This window comes from Plutella xylostella, chromosome 3 (genome assembly GCF_932276165.1).
Source record: "Plutella xylostella chromosome 3, ilPluXylo3.1, whole genome shotgun sequence".
NCBI lineage: Eukaryota > Metazoa > Arthropoda > Insecta > Lepidoptera > Plutellidae > Plutella > Plutella xylostella.
In genome coordinates, this window is record NC_063983.1 from 7,107,999 (window position 1) to 7,125,526 (window position 17,528).

Consider the following 17,528-nt stretch of genomic DNA (forward strand, 5'->3'; position numbering starts at 1 on the left):
TGTTTTCGCACTTCAGTGACATCGTTTTCGTCCGTATTTCGTAACTTGTTATTTGCAAAAAGCATTTATGGAATTTTCGGTTTTTTAGTTACCAATGTTTTTTTCTCGTATATTGCTACTCATCAATTTCAAAACCCACATTGTGCCAAATGCAGTGTGTTAGTTATTTGTATCTTTTTATGTTTTACATTTGCGTATTTTAAAATGTCCTACGTATAATAAAAAGTGTTTACTTGTTCTGCATTATTTTTTTTATTTCAATTTCATTAAGTAGGTAAAGTCCTTTTATTAAAGTCACTAAAAGCGGCATCACCTAGTCGTTGCGCCATTTTGCCAGCAACAATTTACAATAAGTAACCCCAGGTTGTTGCAAGCAATGGGCGTTCACCACAGGAAAACCATTTAGATAGTATTAAAATGTCCACCGGGCCTTGTATACGACGTGTTTGTGGACACAATGGCGCTGCAAAACTGCAGCAGGATATAGTTTCAAATTGTATTGCTGATCTCATTAAAACGATTGTAATAATAAAGATGGTGAAGTACTTAGACATATTCTTGAATTAAGTTTTCTTTTTTGGAAGGTATATTCTCATGAAGTGCCTGCCAGTGGATGTGTGGCATCCATTCATGGTAATGTGTGTGTCGTGCATTACATACAGTCATAATATAATGTTTAATGTTTCGAAGAATTTCAGAACTACATTTTAATTGGCAAGATGTGTTATGGATTGAATAAGGGAATTTTGGTAATCTAAAACAATTATTACCAAAATTAATTGTACTAACAAACCTTATATCTAAACAAGCAAAGATAAGTTTAAAATCAAAATTATTACACAGTGTAGTGTAAATAGCAGTTGTGGTGGCGCAACGAATGGCGCTCGGCTCTTATTCGGGATGCCGTGGGTTCGAATCCTGGCATGTGGCACGTGTGGCACCAGATGTAGGTACCAACCTTGTAATGAATTCTTTAGAAATAAGGAATTTATGTACACTTTAATCCTCGGGCTCTTACGGTGAAGGAAAACATCGTGAGGAAACTTGGACATTATCCGTTCATCATATTCGCACTCATCTTGAAATCCGTCTTGAACACGAGGCCTGCATTGCGAATTCAAAACATGCCAGTATACAACATTAAGGGTCTTGTTAGTCTCATACTAGTCGTGTCAACATTTCACCGCTAACCACCATGAGGTAGTAAAAGAGAGAGGTGGCTAGGTTTACTGGGAGTATAGGGAGAGGCAACTGGCGGCAGTATGGCGGCCCATTGTCGCTCCGCTCGGCCTCCGCAACGGCCGCCTCTGCTGCGCGCGCGCAACCCACCGCGCTTCGAACCATTCCATATTCGAAATTCGAAAACGATCAACGCGCGTGATTTGATTCGTTGACTCTGATCCAACGGTCGCTCTCTCAGTCCACATTTTACGGTAAAGCGTCGTCGCGTGTAGTTTTAAGTGTAAACAGTTTGCGGCTCCGATTTCGTAATGTTTGTTTGTTTTGTTGTGCTCGATGTTTTGTGCTGATACTTTTGTATTAGTTTAGTTAGCTTAGGTTTCATGTTTTCTTTATTGTAGGTTTATAACGTTTTCTTGTTAGATTATATTTCGCATTATGTGGTACATTATTATTTGTTTGATTAATTTCTATGAGATCAGTATGCAAAAGTTTGATGACAAAATAATTTCTGACTATCATTTATCATCCAATCAAAGGTTGGCTGGTAGAATTTTTTTTTTTGGAAATAAGACCACCTTTTATGTATTTACTAACAGATTACATATACTGTGCAGTATGCGCAATAAAGTGTTGATAAACATAAAAAATCGATCTACATAATCGTGATTTACATTTAAATGTAACGAATAGTCTGTAATTACAGGGTTAGCTTTAGCTAGTCTAGACACCTATTCAGTTACAAAATTTACGAAGTTGGTAATTATTTTCTTGATCTAGCCAACGTGCTAGTGATCACGATCTGTGGCAGTTTGATAGCCTCTATGCGTTAGTGGGTCACGTCGGTACTATACACAAGAACCGTTGTTCTATTCAATACAAAGAGATGATTATAATGCCATAATAGAAGCATAATGGCTCAACTTAAGTACTTGCCGAACACAGGGTCTAGTCAAATTCTATTAAAAGTGAAGCAATAATTGATAACTTACTGATTATTGAATGAAATATTGTAGCCTGAAAGTTCTTATATCTGAAAAACGGGGAGTCGGTATTCGTAAACGTACTTATTTTCTTCATTGATCCCATAATGAAACGAAGTAAATATGGATTGGATGGGAGTGCAATTAAAACCTTTGCTGTCATTATATCTTTAAGGACTAGTGAACACAAAACAACTCCTTACACGTGTTTAGTGTTGACCTTCGTATCAAGGATCTTTCTTTACAAATCACATTTCCGAGTACCCCTATCGTTGCATCATAAAGGGTTCTTTCTTTTTACAGGGTCATTATTAGTTTTTTCGGTTATTTTATTTCAAATGTTGTAGCGAGTGTTATGATTTATTATATTTGCAGCACAACACTAACAGAGTGGCAACGTGACTCAGCCATCGTAGGCGTCTCATTTCGTATGCTCACGCGCATTAGCTAGGAAGTGCATTAATGCACACAGACACACATACACACACAACACACATTGTGCATGTGTCCGTGCATGGAAGGAATAGCAATAGCTGCGCCGCCGGCACTGCCTGTGTTTTGTTCTTCTATAGAGCACTGTGTATCTATGTTAATGATTGTAATCATGCGGCTTACGGCTGCCATTAGTTATGTTCGCTTTGTTACATACATTACTTTGTGGTTTTCTACTTGAAAGCTTTCGAACCGACTTCAGAAGTTAGCAACTTTTTGCGGGACCTCAACTCAGATGACTAAATGGGAGATGAAATTGCGTCCGCTTGTCATATCACGTAGCTCTAACGGTACCAGTTTGCCGCGACCACGAGACCAGCGATTCTATAAAGTAATTAAAACGGTCCGCCAGCTGCCAGCTGGAGGTATGCTGTAAACGTAACTGCGATTCTGTAGAAAAAATGCGGATAGCGAATTCGTGACCTTATCAAAACACGAAGCTGCGTGGGGTCGGCGACCCGCGCTGTGCGCTGGTCAAATGGTGATCGCTGATCGCACCTCCATCTGAGGGAACGTGTTTCCGCGGTGACAACCGTGTAATTTTATTGTCTCGTGAACCATATCGCAATGTTGGAACAACCGTTACGTGTGAATGTGCCGATAGCGGAAATGACAACCAGTTTTGTAGGTCCCTCCCTACTTAGCACCATGGTGGGTATACAGTGTACACCCGGTAGTTTGCCGCAATAATGGTGCGCGGAGACGGTGAAAGTGCAGTCACTCCTGCAGTAGGAAATGAATCATTCACAGTCCCGTTTACACTTAGCTGATCGTCGATCTATAAGTGCCCGCAAATTGGTGCGTTCTAGTTGAGCGCAGTTTGTAAAACACTGCCTCAGTCCATTACTCAACAGGACGATTTATATCCGAAACGTTTGTTCTCGGAGAGGTTTGTTGATAAACGCCCACGGGTTTTGCCGTGAATTATTAGGTCACTGTGTGTTGTGCTGGACGTTGCCGGGCTCATAGACTACGGATTAGAAGCACTAGGTTTTGCATAATATTTCATTTGTTAATAGTGCTACGTGAGCTGAGCAGTCTGAGCACAGAACAGTTTCACTATAATGTTTACTAACAAGGGGAAGTATGTTGATTTCAGTTGTTTATTTGCAATTATATTTTTGCATGAGAAGAGAAGATATTGCCATAATTCAACACAAACAAATGTAAAATACATTAACAAAAAGAAAAAAAGTATCAGTATTTTTGGTAAAACATTTGCGCTCTGTATTTTTTCCGTTTATTGTGAGCTCATTGCTAAAAGCAATTATGTTAGTAATTATAGGCTAATTTAAATAGTCGTAAAATTTATATTCCCTCTGTATGGTAGGTATCACTGGCCCTTCACTCTTTATAATTGAACCGTCTCACTTACAGTGGCTCAAGGATGCTTTTTATTTGAAACTTAATTATGGGTTCATGGGTCGGATTCGTTTTATGTTTATAGGTATTCGTCTGTGGGTTTCCTTCCTTTAATCAGGTATTGCAATCCCCTACCGGACATAGAGTTATATAGATTTTTATTTCCATAATTAGGTAGTTAGATTTCTTTTTTTATTTAATACAAAACTGTACCGATTATGTTTCAAAATTAAAAAATCATTTGGCATGTAATCAGTACAGATGTAAGAGCTGTTAGACATGATACAATACATACATTATATGATTGTAGTATAAATAAGGGTTCAATGAACACATAAGATAAACTAGATAAGAAAAAGTATCGGTATCGGAAACCCGATTATGCATCTGATAACTAGTCCGATCAAATGTTAATGAACTTCACAAGGCTACAATACTTCCAGTAGATAACTACATAAAACCTTTTAGTTTTATGGATCCCGTTGCAATGTACAACAAAATAATCGAACATTTACGACGAGCGAGCGACCGAGTATCTTAAACAAGTATTGAACAGTTGCAACTTTTTGAATTATTCAGCCGCGAGACAACCACCGACCATGCAAAGGAAATTAAATGTCCGAGTGCAGATATTGTGTTAAATTAAGATAAAAAAATAACAAAAACAAAAATGGGAAGCGGAAAGTTTGGCTTCAACATGAAGAAAGACAAAGTGATTGAAACAAGTGACACAGTGAAGACTGATAGTGTTAAGGACAAATTCCACAAGCTACAGAAGAAACTCAAGAAGACTGAAAAGAAAAAGACTGAAACAGTGAAGGAGAAGAAGATTTGGTGGAACCAATGCAGCAGCTGTAAGTAGAAAATATCACAACAGTATATTATGCGTCGATGATGTGTAATAAATATATTTTAACGATCATAACTAAATTTGCCTATTAATGTTTCATTGAGTTCATAATATACATACTTATTAGCTTACTACGTAAACTTGGAAAGGTACCGAAGTGTGATACTCTTCTAAGTATACTAATAGAATACCTACAATTACTGAGGACAATAATCATGTATAGGTATTTAATATTAGTTTACGGATCGATTTCTCTTTAAGTTTTTATTTATAGGGCATGAGATAGTGGAAATGGAGCCAAGCCCTTCAAGGGCTCTATGGCTGTCACGCATTTTGAATTAACAATGAAGTGAAATTAGAGCACAAGGTTGAACCTTTTGAAATCCACCCATGGCGCCTGCTGAGGTTGCCAATATGGCCTTAAAATATTAACCTTCAATGCGAGCCCTTCTAATGACTGCTGCAATTCGAATACCTCGCACTTATCTAGCACTTGCAGACAAATCATAACAAACACGTGACGAGACGACAGACGACTGTTGTCAAGTCTAGACGGTTCTCTAAGAAAACAACGCAGCGTAAAAGTGTGTCAGTGGAAAGCGCGAGAGAATCCCGAGAAATTGTCTTCAGAGTTCTAAGCCGGGGCACCCTGCCCACTTTCTAAACTGCCGTCGGCGCAGTTTATAGTTCAGGAACTAGTCGCTGGGCGGCATGAAAGTTGCCTCACTGCCATTTCCTTATACAGACGATCTCATAATGTCCGCACGACCGCTAACGTTGTATTCTTGGAGAGAATTGTTGCTGTTTTATAAGAGGCACAAACAAAAACAATCGAATACAATGAACTTAACTAACTATTTTATTTTATTTTTTGCTTAGAAAACATTTTCTATAATAATTATAAACTACTGTTTAAATGTTCGGTCCACATGTTCGACCAGCAGTTGTTCTAATTTGCATATTTGGTCTAGTATTTTGTCAACGAGATCGATGCAATTTTGCTAGCTTCCTTTACGGATTATTGGCATCGGGCTCCTGTTGCAATTTATCATCGCTTGCTCTTTTAAGTGACAACGAAGGTCGTTATCGCCCATTATTGGAGACCGATGCAGACAACACACCATTTTATTACGGTAATGGTAATTGTCATTATTCGACACAGCCACATTTGGACTTAACGAGTTATTAATCAGACGGGAAGCGTTATCAATGCGTCGAGGTAACAAGCGGTAATTTACGATTAACTACAATTTATCATGTCGAAGATTCCGTATTTTAGAGGAAAATATTTCAGCGTGTGGTTGTCTAGTGAAGAATACCAAAAATCTCAAGTGATCAAAAATCTCAAGCTCGCCAGTGATGGATTGTTCCCGATTTTTGTAAGAATGACGTAAAAAATTGTCGCGACGATGTTTTTAGAGACATTCTTTCTTTTGTGTTCTACAGATCTAACTGTTTAATTTTTTTCGATGCATTCCATCAACTGGAATCAGTAGACGAGTTACAGATTCAGAATTATTCCACTATAACGGTTTAAAAGTGTAATCTTTAACATTATTATTATACTTATATACACATTTAGTAATCGGTATTAAAGTATTTTAGGGTGTCATTTGGCTGTAACGGTGATTTATACTAAACATCTACGTCCAGTGGCATACATTAATATGCTATAAATCATCAATACCTGATAATAATCCTCTCCAAACAACCTCTTTAGGAGCACCACTACTCCACAGTCTTGCTCATGCAACTGCTCACTATTGTTTTATCTATGGTTCTGTGAACAACACTCTCTAGCTCTTGTGATATATGTATTTGCCAGTGTACTTATTAGTTTTACGTGAAATAAAAGTTATACGAGAAAATACGCCAGACTTTCCACTTACATGCCTATATTTCATCACATCCTCATCCAGAGTCACAAAGACTAATACCGCCAATCTTGTTTGTCCTCAGTAAGCGAGATCGACAACTACCTATGGATGGTGGGCGGGTCGGCGGGCGCGCTGGCGCTCACGGGCGTGGCAGCCGCGTCGGCCTTCTACCTCAGCACCAGGCCCAAGCCCGAGAAGCCGCTGGTGACGCTGCACGAGCAGAGCCTTCTTGAACCGGTGAGCTGCAAATAATATGACTTTGGGTTCTTTACCACAACAGTGGTGTTGCCACCACCGAACATTCGCAATTAAAAGTCCAAAAGCAGAGACGCTCGCCTGTCACACATCTGTCAGATCTTGTATGGATCTTACGTCAGATTTGACAAGAAAGGCCACGCTGCTTAGGCATTGTTTATTGTTAATGTTCGGTGGAGGCAACCCCACAGATGTGCTATGCTACGTTGATATGGAAGCGGTTGATATCAACCAATCATATTCATTTGTGCACATAGCATAGCGCTGGTGGAAACTGTTTTTTTACATATTCGTAGCATAGCACGCCTCTAATCGAAATGCAGCCAATAATGTGGTTCTCGTCTCAACTTATTCGTGATCTGGCTACCGATGCAGTCTAAAAACGGTGTAGATAAGATTATGAGGATGTTTTATTTTTGAAAAAAAGTCGTTTTTAGTGTTTTAGATTTGGTTACAAACATGAATTAACAATTAAACGTGATTAAAATATATTATTATGATTTATGAATACGATGCCTATTCAACAACAACAACAAATATTTTTTTCACAATTACCTATACGTGAAAACCAAAGCCAATGGCCGATAAGGCTTGAATTACAGCCGTCGATAGTGTAGTCTAGATTTATCGGTTACCATGACTAAAATACAAATAAGTAATAGTAACTAACATAGTGTTCGATACATTTATAAGAAAGAGTTGGGACTATGTTCTTTTTAGGAAATGGAAAGTAAGTGACTTGTAGACTAAACTAACTCATATTTATAGAACTCAAATTAGTTGATGACATATATCCAATGCCAAATGAATATTTCGGTTATATAAAAACACATTAGTAAGTTATTTTCGGCCAGACTACGTAAGTATCTCATATGTTTAATCTCATAACTCTAAAACTTTAGCTCGCTAAATCCCTCGTAAAATGATGATGTGGGGAACTCCGAGAGTCCTACGCGTTACGTATCAACCCATCGGCGGATTGCCATTCGGTCGACTTGGCAGAGAGCATCTTCGAGCGATATTTTTAACTCATTGTACCATGAGGTGCCTTGCCCGCAGCTCCCCTGCCAGTGAACAGGGATCTCTAGCGAAAGTGACGGGAGGCAGGGCTTGACTGTCCTCACCGAATAAACTCAGCCAATTCAAATCATGGCCATCATCAGCTGTCGATCTTAAAGTGGCCGCGAAAGTGACGATTGAATAATTATTGTTGATTAAAATGTGTCGTGCTTGAACATACTTTTGGGAGGTGTGGACCGTTTTGAAGTAGTTGAAGTGCATTTGGTGGTGTGATATAATAATATAAGTGAAGATGACGTGTTGCACCTGCTGCATCGGCGTCAATCCGATCCGCCCGCCGTTCAACCTGGCGGAGCAACACTCGGAGGCACTCAAAGTAAGGCTTTCAATAAAGTAATAGCATGGTTTTGTAAAGTCAAGAGGGTAATATCTGTAATTTATGTATGGGCAAGTGTAATGAAAATACTCTTGATGGCAGAAGGTCCAGTTAGTCAATATTGAGCACGATTAGATAATAAGAGTGTCGTTCTTAGAAGGTTTATGGTTCTTAAGTAATGTTTTAATTTATACCTAAAGTGGTACGTGTAGATGTATAATTTACATTTAGTGTATTTAAGTGCTATAAAACGTTAGTGCAACAATGTTGCGAGCCTATCTTCTCTGAAGACAACTGAATTGCTTACAATCACTCACCGATATTTTACAATTTCAGTAAACAAGACAATAAATTAGATACACTAACTGTCCACTTCGTCGATCTGTAATAACCTTACGTTCTGTTCGATAGTTGGCAGTGCTCCGTTGGATTTGCAACATTTGAGCCACGCGCGAGATGTGTAGCCTGTCTAAGATGCAAACGAATATCGAAATATCTGGACGATTCTATCATTAACTACAGACACTATTGTTTCACTTTTTTTTGCCAAGATTTATCTTTGTCACGAAAATTCATTATTTAACAGTTGATTATGAAAAGTATGGTCCCGTTCTTCCGATCTACAATCTTTTATTCGTTTTTCATAGACAACTGAAACTATGTTTTGTGTCACACTAAATGTAATCTTTCATATCTTTTTAATTTTCACACTTAGATATAAATGTATCTATTAGGTATTTACTGGAAATGGCACATACATCAATTTATGGAAAGTATGTAAGATTCTGAACAATAAATTGGGCACTATTTTATTCGGTAGGTAGGTACAAGTCTTCAAAGCATTTAACAAATTAAATAATTTCATTCATGCAGAGAGAATATTTCAAAGTATTTTTTCAGTTATTCGGTATTTCAGGCAATACAATAAATAGTTGGCAAAACGCTCTTACGAGTCACGAGATTGCTAAATATAATTTCGCGTAAATTATTCTAGAAAAAAATCGAAATGTTTCATTTGTGCTTTAATACAATTGACTTTAAACTCCACCGTGTCCTTGATCTAACATTGATCATTTTATTTGTACAGTAAGTTTATACGATAATATGATATACCTCCCCTATACATTTTTACGTAGATATCTATATTGATGATTCATTTTTAAACTTTGCAATTGTACGATACATTTCTGTTTTTATCATCGATCTGTTACAACACGGCACTAATGTACAATACCAATACATTAAAGAAACCGCTCTGGTTATCATTGTAAACGATCCCGTAAATAAACAAACACGTCACATGATCACTATGCGATGTTCTCTAGTAAATGATTGGCATATTGGCGCTGGATTTCTCACTGGTATTTTGAACAAATACCTACCTGCCTCAGAATCTTACTTCCTCGAAATGAATAGATCTGATGCGAAGATTGGCAGCCTAGAATACCTATTCAAAGTTTATTGGGTATCGTACGATATCATGAACGTCATCCTAAAAGTCCGCATGCAAGCAATATCAAAGCTTCGCTTCGCCTTAAAAAGTTTTACCGTGGGAATTCCGGGATAAAAAGTAGCCTGTGTTCTTTATCAGGGTCTAGACCACATGTATACCAAATTTAATTCAAATCCGTCCAGTAGTTTTGGCATGAAAGAGTAACAGACAGACAGACAGACACAGTTACTTTCACATTTATAATATTTGTTAGGTTAGTTAGGATAATAATATGATTCCATTATGTCCAATGAATCACATTTATAACAATCAAAGTGATCTGTCACCATTACTATAATCAAAGGTCAATGAACCATGTAAAAGCAACCTAATAAGGCGTTGTTTTGCATAACATGTCACTTGATGGTCTGCCAAGTAGTGAGTATGATAAACGGGCAGAAACACGAGGTTTGCCTCATCTGCCTTTTTTTGCGCCGAGTTTTTTGCATTGCATACTTGCATATACTTAGAACACCTGGTCTGCCTCATCACCTGACACACCAGGGCGCTCTCTAGCTCTCTAGCTCAAGCGACGATGGTGACCGGTAGTGGTAGGATGATGAAGACCGAGGAACTTAAGTAATTCTGTAACGAGACGAGAAAGGCCAAGGACATAGAATAGTGGTACTCCATGTTCGAAGCATATAGGCTTGCAATGGACGACGTGTGTCGATGATGGTGTCTTGTCCTAAACTTTTCCGAAAGACTATAGACTATAAATTAGAGTAATAATCTCATGTGATGTGATGACACATGATAAGTCTGTCTTAATGAGATATTTGTCTTTAGGCCAACTATTGTCTGTGGTCACACTTTTTAGTACTACGCTATGTACTTACTCATTACGCTAATATGACTTATAAATCTTATCATACATTCTTATGTACATAATATGTATGTAACTATAGAAGCTGATGTGACTGTCAGCTGCTTCCTCATCATAGAGTCTTGTGATCCCGACATAAACAACACAACCCCTGATCAAAATAGATTGTTTATTTATCTCAAATCGATATTTTGACATTGTTATTATGGAATTTTGTTTTCAAATGATGTAACGGTGACCAATTCCCGCAAACTACCATTAAAGTTATGGCGCCACGATACTGCATTTAACTCAACCAGACACCAAACGGCTGACTATGACTATCGTAAAAACATTATTATTTGCTTTAACATGCCTGTTTTAATCGTCTGTAAATGGGTTATTTAAATAAAATGAAATCGGTTTTTCGCTATTAAATGACCATTACAGCTTCTATACTTAGTTTACAAAACTTACTATTTGTACGATATAATGGTTGCTATAAAATACTAGGACAGGGTGTTGCATCATGAAACCTCGCATGGAGTACAAGACTCAAGAACGTGAGGTGCGGAAGTAGGAACCATGCCAACAGTTCGGCTTGGTCATTTATAAAGATAATCTACCTTCTTCTACTAAGTATGTGTCATTTAAAATGTGTTTTTTTTAAATTATATTTAAAAACATTAGCACATTTTTTACCACTCAAATAACAAAGGCGAATCACAGCACTCAGATACCACACTATCGATAAATCGATAGTTAGTGTAGTAAGTATGATGTCTCATTGAAGAACAGCTAAGTTTTTCATGAGGCCTATGGCCAGCAGACCCTTGATTTGATATTATCCGGAAATAACACAAGTACATTAATTCTTCTTCTTCTTTTTTCTTTATAGTAAGTGATGTTCAAATTTAAAAAAACATTGAAAGCGTTAAAATTAAATATCACTTTCATACGTGAACTTGAAAATATTTGCGGAGTTACTAAAGTAAAACGTCTAGAAATAGAGTTTGCGATGTCACCGGGTTTATTTTATAAATACGCGGTCACAGCTGACGACGCATACCTCTCACATCCGACTACTGGCGTCGCGACGCCTTCTAACCTTGTGTGTCATCCAAGATCAAGCGTTTGATGTTTTCCATGCCTGAAGTACTCCTAATCATCTAGGGACATTTGTGCGTTAGTGTATTTAATTGTATCTGTTTGATTTACACGACGCTGGATCAAGATATAAGGGGCTTTTAATTAGATATACTTAATAATACTAAAATAAAATAAAAACTTCAGACCAGCCACAGTTAGAGACAAGAGAATTGGGCCCATAGTTGAATGACCGTCATGCCTACAAAAAGCTTTGAATGAGTTGAGGTTTGTTACAACTGGAGTTTGCACTTTTCTTGGTCGTCGACCTAACGTTTACTTTTCGTTTGATGACTTGCCTAAACTCGTTTGTTCCGTTTTTTAGCGATTCTCAATTCACAAGTTCATAACATAACATACCGTAATCAAAAGGCAGCGGTTGTGGGTAATGTCATTAGGTTATCGGAGACAAATTTGCATACGGTTTTAGCTTTTGTTGTTTTAGTGTAACCATGGTATACTGCCTGACCACAGTTACGCCCAAGTGGGTTTGTTTTTTGAACAGAATGGAGAACAGCTAATACCTGTTATAAGCCCCTTTAAGACGACGTAACATGACATTAATAGTAATAAAAAGCGGACTTAGTAACGGCAACGAACTAGTTGTATAAGTTACAAACAATTACAACATAGATAACGCTCTAGTTGCCAGGGTAAATACGGGCAGCTAATAGGATAAAATCAAAGATTAGTTGCCATTCACTTGAAAGGATTCGGTTCATAGTCCGTAATTGTCTCTAATGAAAAAGCAGTGACTTCTAAAATTAAAACTGATAAATCCGACCTCATTTAATGAGTATTGCATGATACTTATATTACACCTCTAGAAAATTTATAGCTTATCATTTTTTTTTTGATAAAAACAATTTAGAAAATTATTATTTATTGTAACGTTTTTGTTTCTTTAAATTTCAGGGTCCAGAGATGGTACGCGTATCAAAATTCTACAAAGAAGCAAAAAATGGAAAGTACCTGAAATATCTCCACGATGACACACGCACACTTTATGAAAGCTTCCGTCGAGGTGTCAGAGAATCAAGTAAGGGATTTTTTACTATAACATATTTTTAATTAGTGTGTTGTGTGTAGTTGATCAAAATTTGCCAGCTACTGGCTAGTGCTAATGTAAAGAGGTCAAGCGAGAGACCGCAAACGGTCTTAGTGCACAATCAATTACCTACTTTAATTATCAGTCACAGATGTAGTTTTTTATCCAAATTAAATCTAGCCAGCATTTTGTCATACTCCAAAATAACATTACTCGTATATTTCATATTCAGAATGTTGAGGCAGAAGGTTCGTAACGCATGCAAGTTACATTTAACTACTCCCTCAGGGGTAATAGTCGTGAGATTTCTGTATTATGCATAATTGGATAGATGTTAAGCCATTACTATAAACGCAGGCATTTTAACCTGTTACGGTGTCAAGTAAAAAGGCTAATTAAAATTACAACGGGAGTGCCCCAGGGTTTTACTCTAGGACCCACTTTATTCCCATTGGCGTTTCCGCTCGTTAGTTCCAAACTAGTTATTTTCTAAAAATATTACACTGTAAGCATTAAAACAGGATACTCTGACAAACATTAACTACTTCAATGTTTACATTACCTATCATAGTATTATAGGTATATTATAGCGTATGTATATATTAAGGCCTTATTTAAAAACTAAATCATGCATTTTTTCTATGCTGCGTTTGATTAGAACCACGTAAGTAAAATACTATCAACTTTAGATATGAAGTAATTATTAACCATATTATCACTCTATAACACCGTATTTTTTTCTGTTAATCATACTAGACGATTAGACAGAATGGTGCTTAAAATTCCCCGTTTAATATTATACCCAGCCTATACAGTTCACAATAGTTCGCTGCCGTCGACAGACAGAGATGGAGAACCGTTGTGTCTGCCCTTTGCCCCACGGGGGGGTCATAGGACGCCAAGAAGAAGAAGAAGACAGTTCACAATATAAAAAAGCATTATTCCTCTGTTTCCAGATAACGGCCCGTGCCTCGGCTGGCGGGAGGGGCCGAACAAGCCGTACGTGTGGCAGAACTACAACGAGACCCTGCTCCGGGCCAAGAACTTCGGGTCAGGACTCATCTGTCTCGGCCTGCATCCCGGACAGAACACTTTTATAGGTGAGTGGTTAAGTGTGTGCTAGGGATTTATTATGGGATTATAAGCATTAAATCATGGTGGTGTCATGGTGTGTATAAGAACTTCAGAACTTCGGGTCTGGACTCATTCTGTCTCGGCTTGCATCCCAGACAGAACACTTTTATAGGTGAGTGGTTTATTGATTGAGTATCAATTTTAACAATCTCAACTACCGTATTTCGATTGGATCGTAAAGGAGGTATACGACTCGTCTCCTAACTGAACTTATGTTCTGAGACTTTCGAGGTCAAATATATTTTGTTTTCTTGGATAGTGAATAGATTGGTTTATTTTTATGTGAATTCCAGAGAGTCAAACAATAGACTTTTGGAAAGTGCCGTTGTCTGACCCCATTTCTGTTTGGGTCCTTTTTAGGATATAACTTTTTTCAATAAAATCTACATTAACCTTGAAATATAAATTTGGTATCGCGGTACTTCCATAAAATACTTGTATATATTTAAATTATATAATACATGATAAAATTATAATAATTAATCCCTAACTAAAACTTGTATATTATATTTGGTATTTTGAATATATTTCTGTAACTATAAAACCATAAAGATTTTTAGCTATTATTAGTTGAAGACGTGTTACAGTTCACTCACTGATTTCTGTTTCAAGAACTGAAAATTCTGAGAGAGATTGCTGTGATCAAATTTACAAACATTGCCGACATTGAAAAACGTGCACCATTTCTCACGGAATTTGTAATATGTACTTTTGTTTACAAAACAAGTTATCACCTAAACTGTGACAGCAAAAGCAAACTGAGTCAGTAGATCGATCTGCGCAGTCAATATTTACGTACCTTACAATATGTCAACTCTTTTCCGATTTGTTTCCGAACAAGAAATTTATGAATTTCTTCTAAATTTCTTCAACACCGACACGGAAACTTTAGACATGTATCTGGAGAATATAGAAAGCATCGTTGATGCGTATACGACAGAAATTGTCATCATAACTGTTATTGTAGTTACAGTAGTATTCATGGGTTTCACTAAAATACTCAGTAAGTTTTTCTATTACTTATACAGTGTTCGAAATCATTGATTTTTTGAGAGATCTTAAATTTGTTTCTTTTGTTTTCAGGTATATATTCACAAAATTGTCCAGAATGGATAATGACAGAGCAGGCTGCTTACTGTTATTCCATGGTCATCGTGCCACTGTACGACACGCTGGGAGCCAACGCATGTGCCTTTATTGTTAATCAGAGTAAGTTTCATTCAATTCTGTATTGTCATATTGCATTCTATATTTTCAACCCTTTTTTACACTTGAGATCAAATATTATGTCATCATCTTCATCAGACCGTATTCTTTTATAGCTGGACTGGTTCTCCCGAGGAGATCCAAACCACTCTGTCCTCACTCATTTCCTAATCAAACCTCTCACCCCACCAGTTATCGGTTCTTCGGCAGATAAGACCTTCTCAATTTTCATGCATGTTCATTATTCAGACTTCAGAACGGTCTATACCGTATCGTGGCAATAAACTCGTATTAACACAATTTAAACTTCCATTCACAGCTGAAATGTCAGTAGTAGTATGCGAAGACGACAAGAAAGCCAACCTGCTGCTGGACCAATCCCCGCGGTGCCTGCGCAAGCTGATCACCATCAAGGAGGTGTCCCCGTCGACCCACCAGCGGGCCAAGAGCCGCGGCGTCGACATCATCAAGTTCAGTGATGTAGAGGTGCTGGGCGCGCAGAAGGATCATCCTTGTGTGGTCAGTATTTGTTTTGGATGTCTCAGATTTTTGAGTCTCTTGGTGTACGTACATGATGGTACTTCTTCAGTAGCACCATATACTAAATGGTAGCACCTAAAAGTTTATAATTCTGCATTCTAGTGCAATGATTTGATAAGTCAAGTACATCTCTAGTGAAAATGTGTACTCGTGAATATACAATCCAGCGGTGCACGGCTGCACAATCTCAGAATACAACTTCTTGTTTACTTTGCAGCAAAAAGCTAACTCCAGTGGGCGTGGTGGCAGTTACTACTATAATTAAATCCATTATTTTTGACCAAATCTGTCGTCATCTCTGTCGTCAGGTCTGCATCTTTCCCAACAATACCCTTTTTCAACAAGGAATCAACTAACTCTTCCCTTATCTCCAACAGCCCCCACGCCCTGAGAGCGTATGCACCGTATGCTACACGTCCGGCACGACCGGCATGCCCAAGGGCGTGATGTTGACGCACGAGAACGTGGTCGCGTCTTTATGCAGCGTCATCATGCAGCTGGGAGAACACCGGCCCTCGAAGCATGATGTGATGATCTCGTTCCTACCTCTTGCGCATATGCTTGAGAGGTGCTGTGAGGTGAGTGTGGAGTAGTTATGGTTTTGTTGTTGAGGACGTACCGTGGAATGATGGCAGCAGTGGAAACACAGCCGTACAGATTTACAAAATCTGGATATATGTTATCTGGAGGATAAAAACTCCATGCTGTCACTGTAAAACATATTTCAGGATATTTTTTTGCAACACTAGTCTAGAAAAATCAACTCATATTTTTAACGCCTTCAAAATCAGCTTCTTAGTTTGACTCTTCTTCATCACTGCATCTTACTTACCAAATATCATCCTAACCCCTCTTCCAGAACGCCCTCTACATGGTGGGTGGAGCTGTCGGCTTCTACAGCGGCGACATCCGCCGCCTGGCCGATGACCTCAACGCTCTCAAGCCCACCATGATGCCGGCCGTCCCTCGCCTGCTGAACCGGCTGTTCGACCGAGCCCAGGCTGAGATCTCCGGGTCCAAGATCAAGAAGCTCATGTTTAATATGGCTCTGTCGGCGAAGGAGTCTGAGTTGAAGAGGTGGGTTTGTTTTTGTTGGATTTGTGGTTTGGATGAAGAGGTTAGCAAAGTGGTGATTTTTTTATCACAGTTGTTTATTCAGACGTTTTCATTTTGTGTCACTACACGGTGACATTCAACTGAGATACTAGAGTTTTACCTGAAAGTTACATATCATATAAACACGATACGATGTCGCGTCGTAAAGGGCATTGAAAGCGCATCTTTCTCACGCGTAGATGGTTCAATGTGAGGGAGCGAGAGATTAGCACGACGACGCTACGTCGCATCGTGTTTAGGCACACCTCTTGATTTAAACAGGTATCTAAGTAATGTAGTTAACTACAAGGCAAGGCAAAGGCTCATTACTGTAATACGTTAATTGAGATAATCCAATGTACTTACCAGGTCATATGTCAAGTCAACTAAAATCCTATGTAATATTGAAATTAAGATAAGTAAACGACGCCAAATTTTCTCCAACAGAGGCATAATCCGGAGCGACTCTGTGTGGGACAAGCTGGTGTTCCGCAAGGTGCGCGAGGGCATGGGCGGGCGCCTGCGCATCATGGTGGTGGGGTCGGCGCCGCTCGCCGGCAACGTGCTCACCTTCGCGCGCGCAGCACTCGGCTGTCTGGTGAGGACTATACTGCCTTCTTAAGTGAAGGGGTATTTAGGAGACAAATGAAGAGCGACTCGTCAATCCG

General features: G+C 38.4%; 1 protein-coding gene across 9 annotated transcripts in view; it reads left to right on the plus strand.

Moving 5' to 3' along the window:
* LOC105381838 (long-chain-fatty-acid--CoA ligase 1) overlaps positions 1–17,528 on the plus strand; it is a 36,795-nt gene that overhangs the window by 10,866 nt on the left and 8,401 nt on the right. For 4 of the 9 annotated variants that reach the window (XM_048623172.1, XM_038116894.2, XM_048623175.1 and 1 more), the window contains exons 3-11: positions 6,826–6,980; positions 12,753–12,876; positions 13,544–13,549; positions 13,842–13,985; positions 15,103–15,228; positions 15,545–15,744; positions 16,143–16,343; positions 16,625–16,842; positions 17,308–17,458. In XM_048623172.1, the coding sequence (XP_048479129.1) occupies positions 6,826–6,980; positions 12,753–12,876; positions 13,544–13,549; positions 13,842–13,985; positions 15,103–15,228; positions 15,545–15,744; positions 16,143–16,343; positions 16,625–16,842; positions 17,308–17,458 (1,325 nt within the window). Of the gene's footprint in view, positions 1–1,287; positions 1,434–4,483; positions 4,871–6,825; positions 6,981–8,000; positions 8,395–12,752; positions 12,877–13,543; positions 13,550–13,841; positions 13,986–15,102; positions 15,229–15,544; positions 15,745–16,142; positions 16,344–16,624; positions 16,843–17,307; positions 17,459–17,528 lie in introns of those variants that run through there. The other 5 variants (XM_038116891.2, XM_038116889.2, XM_038116892.2 and 2 more) reach the window with 5 other exon arrangements.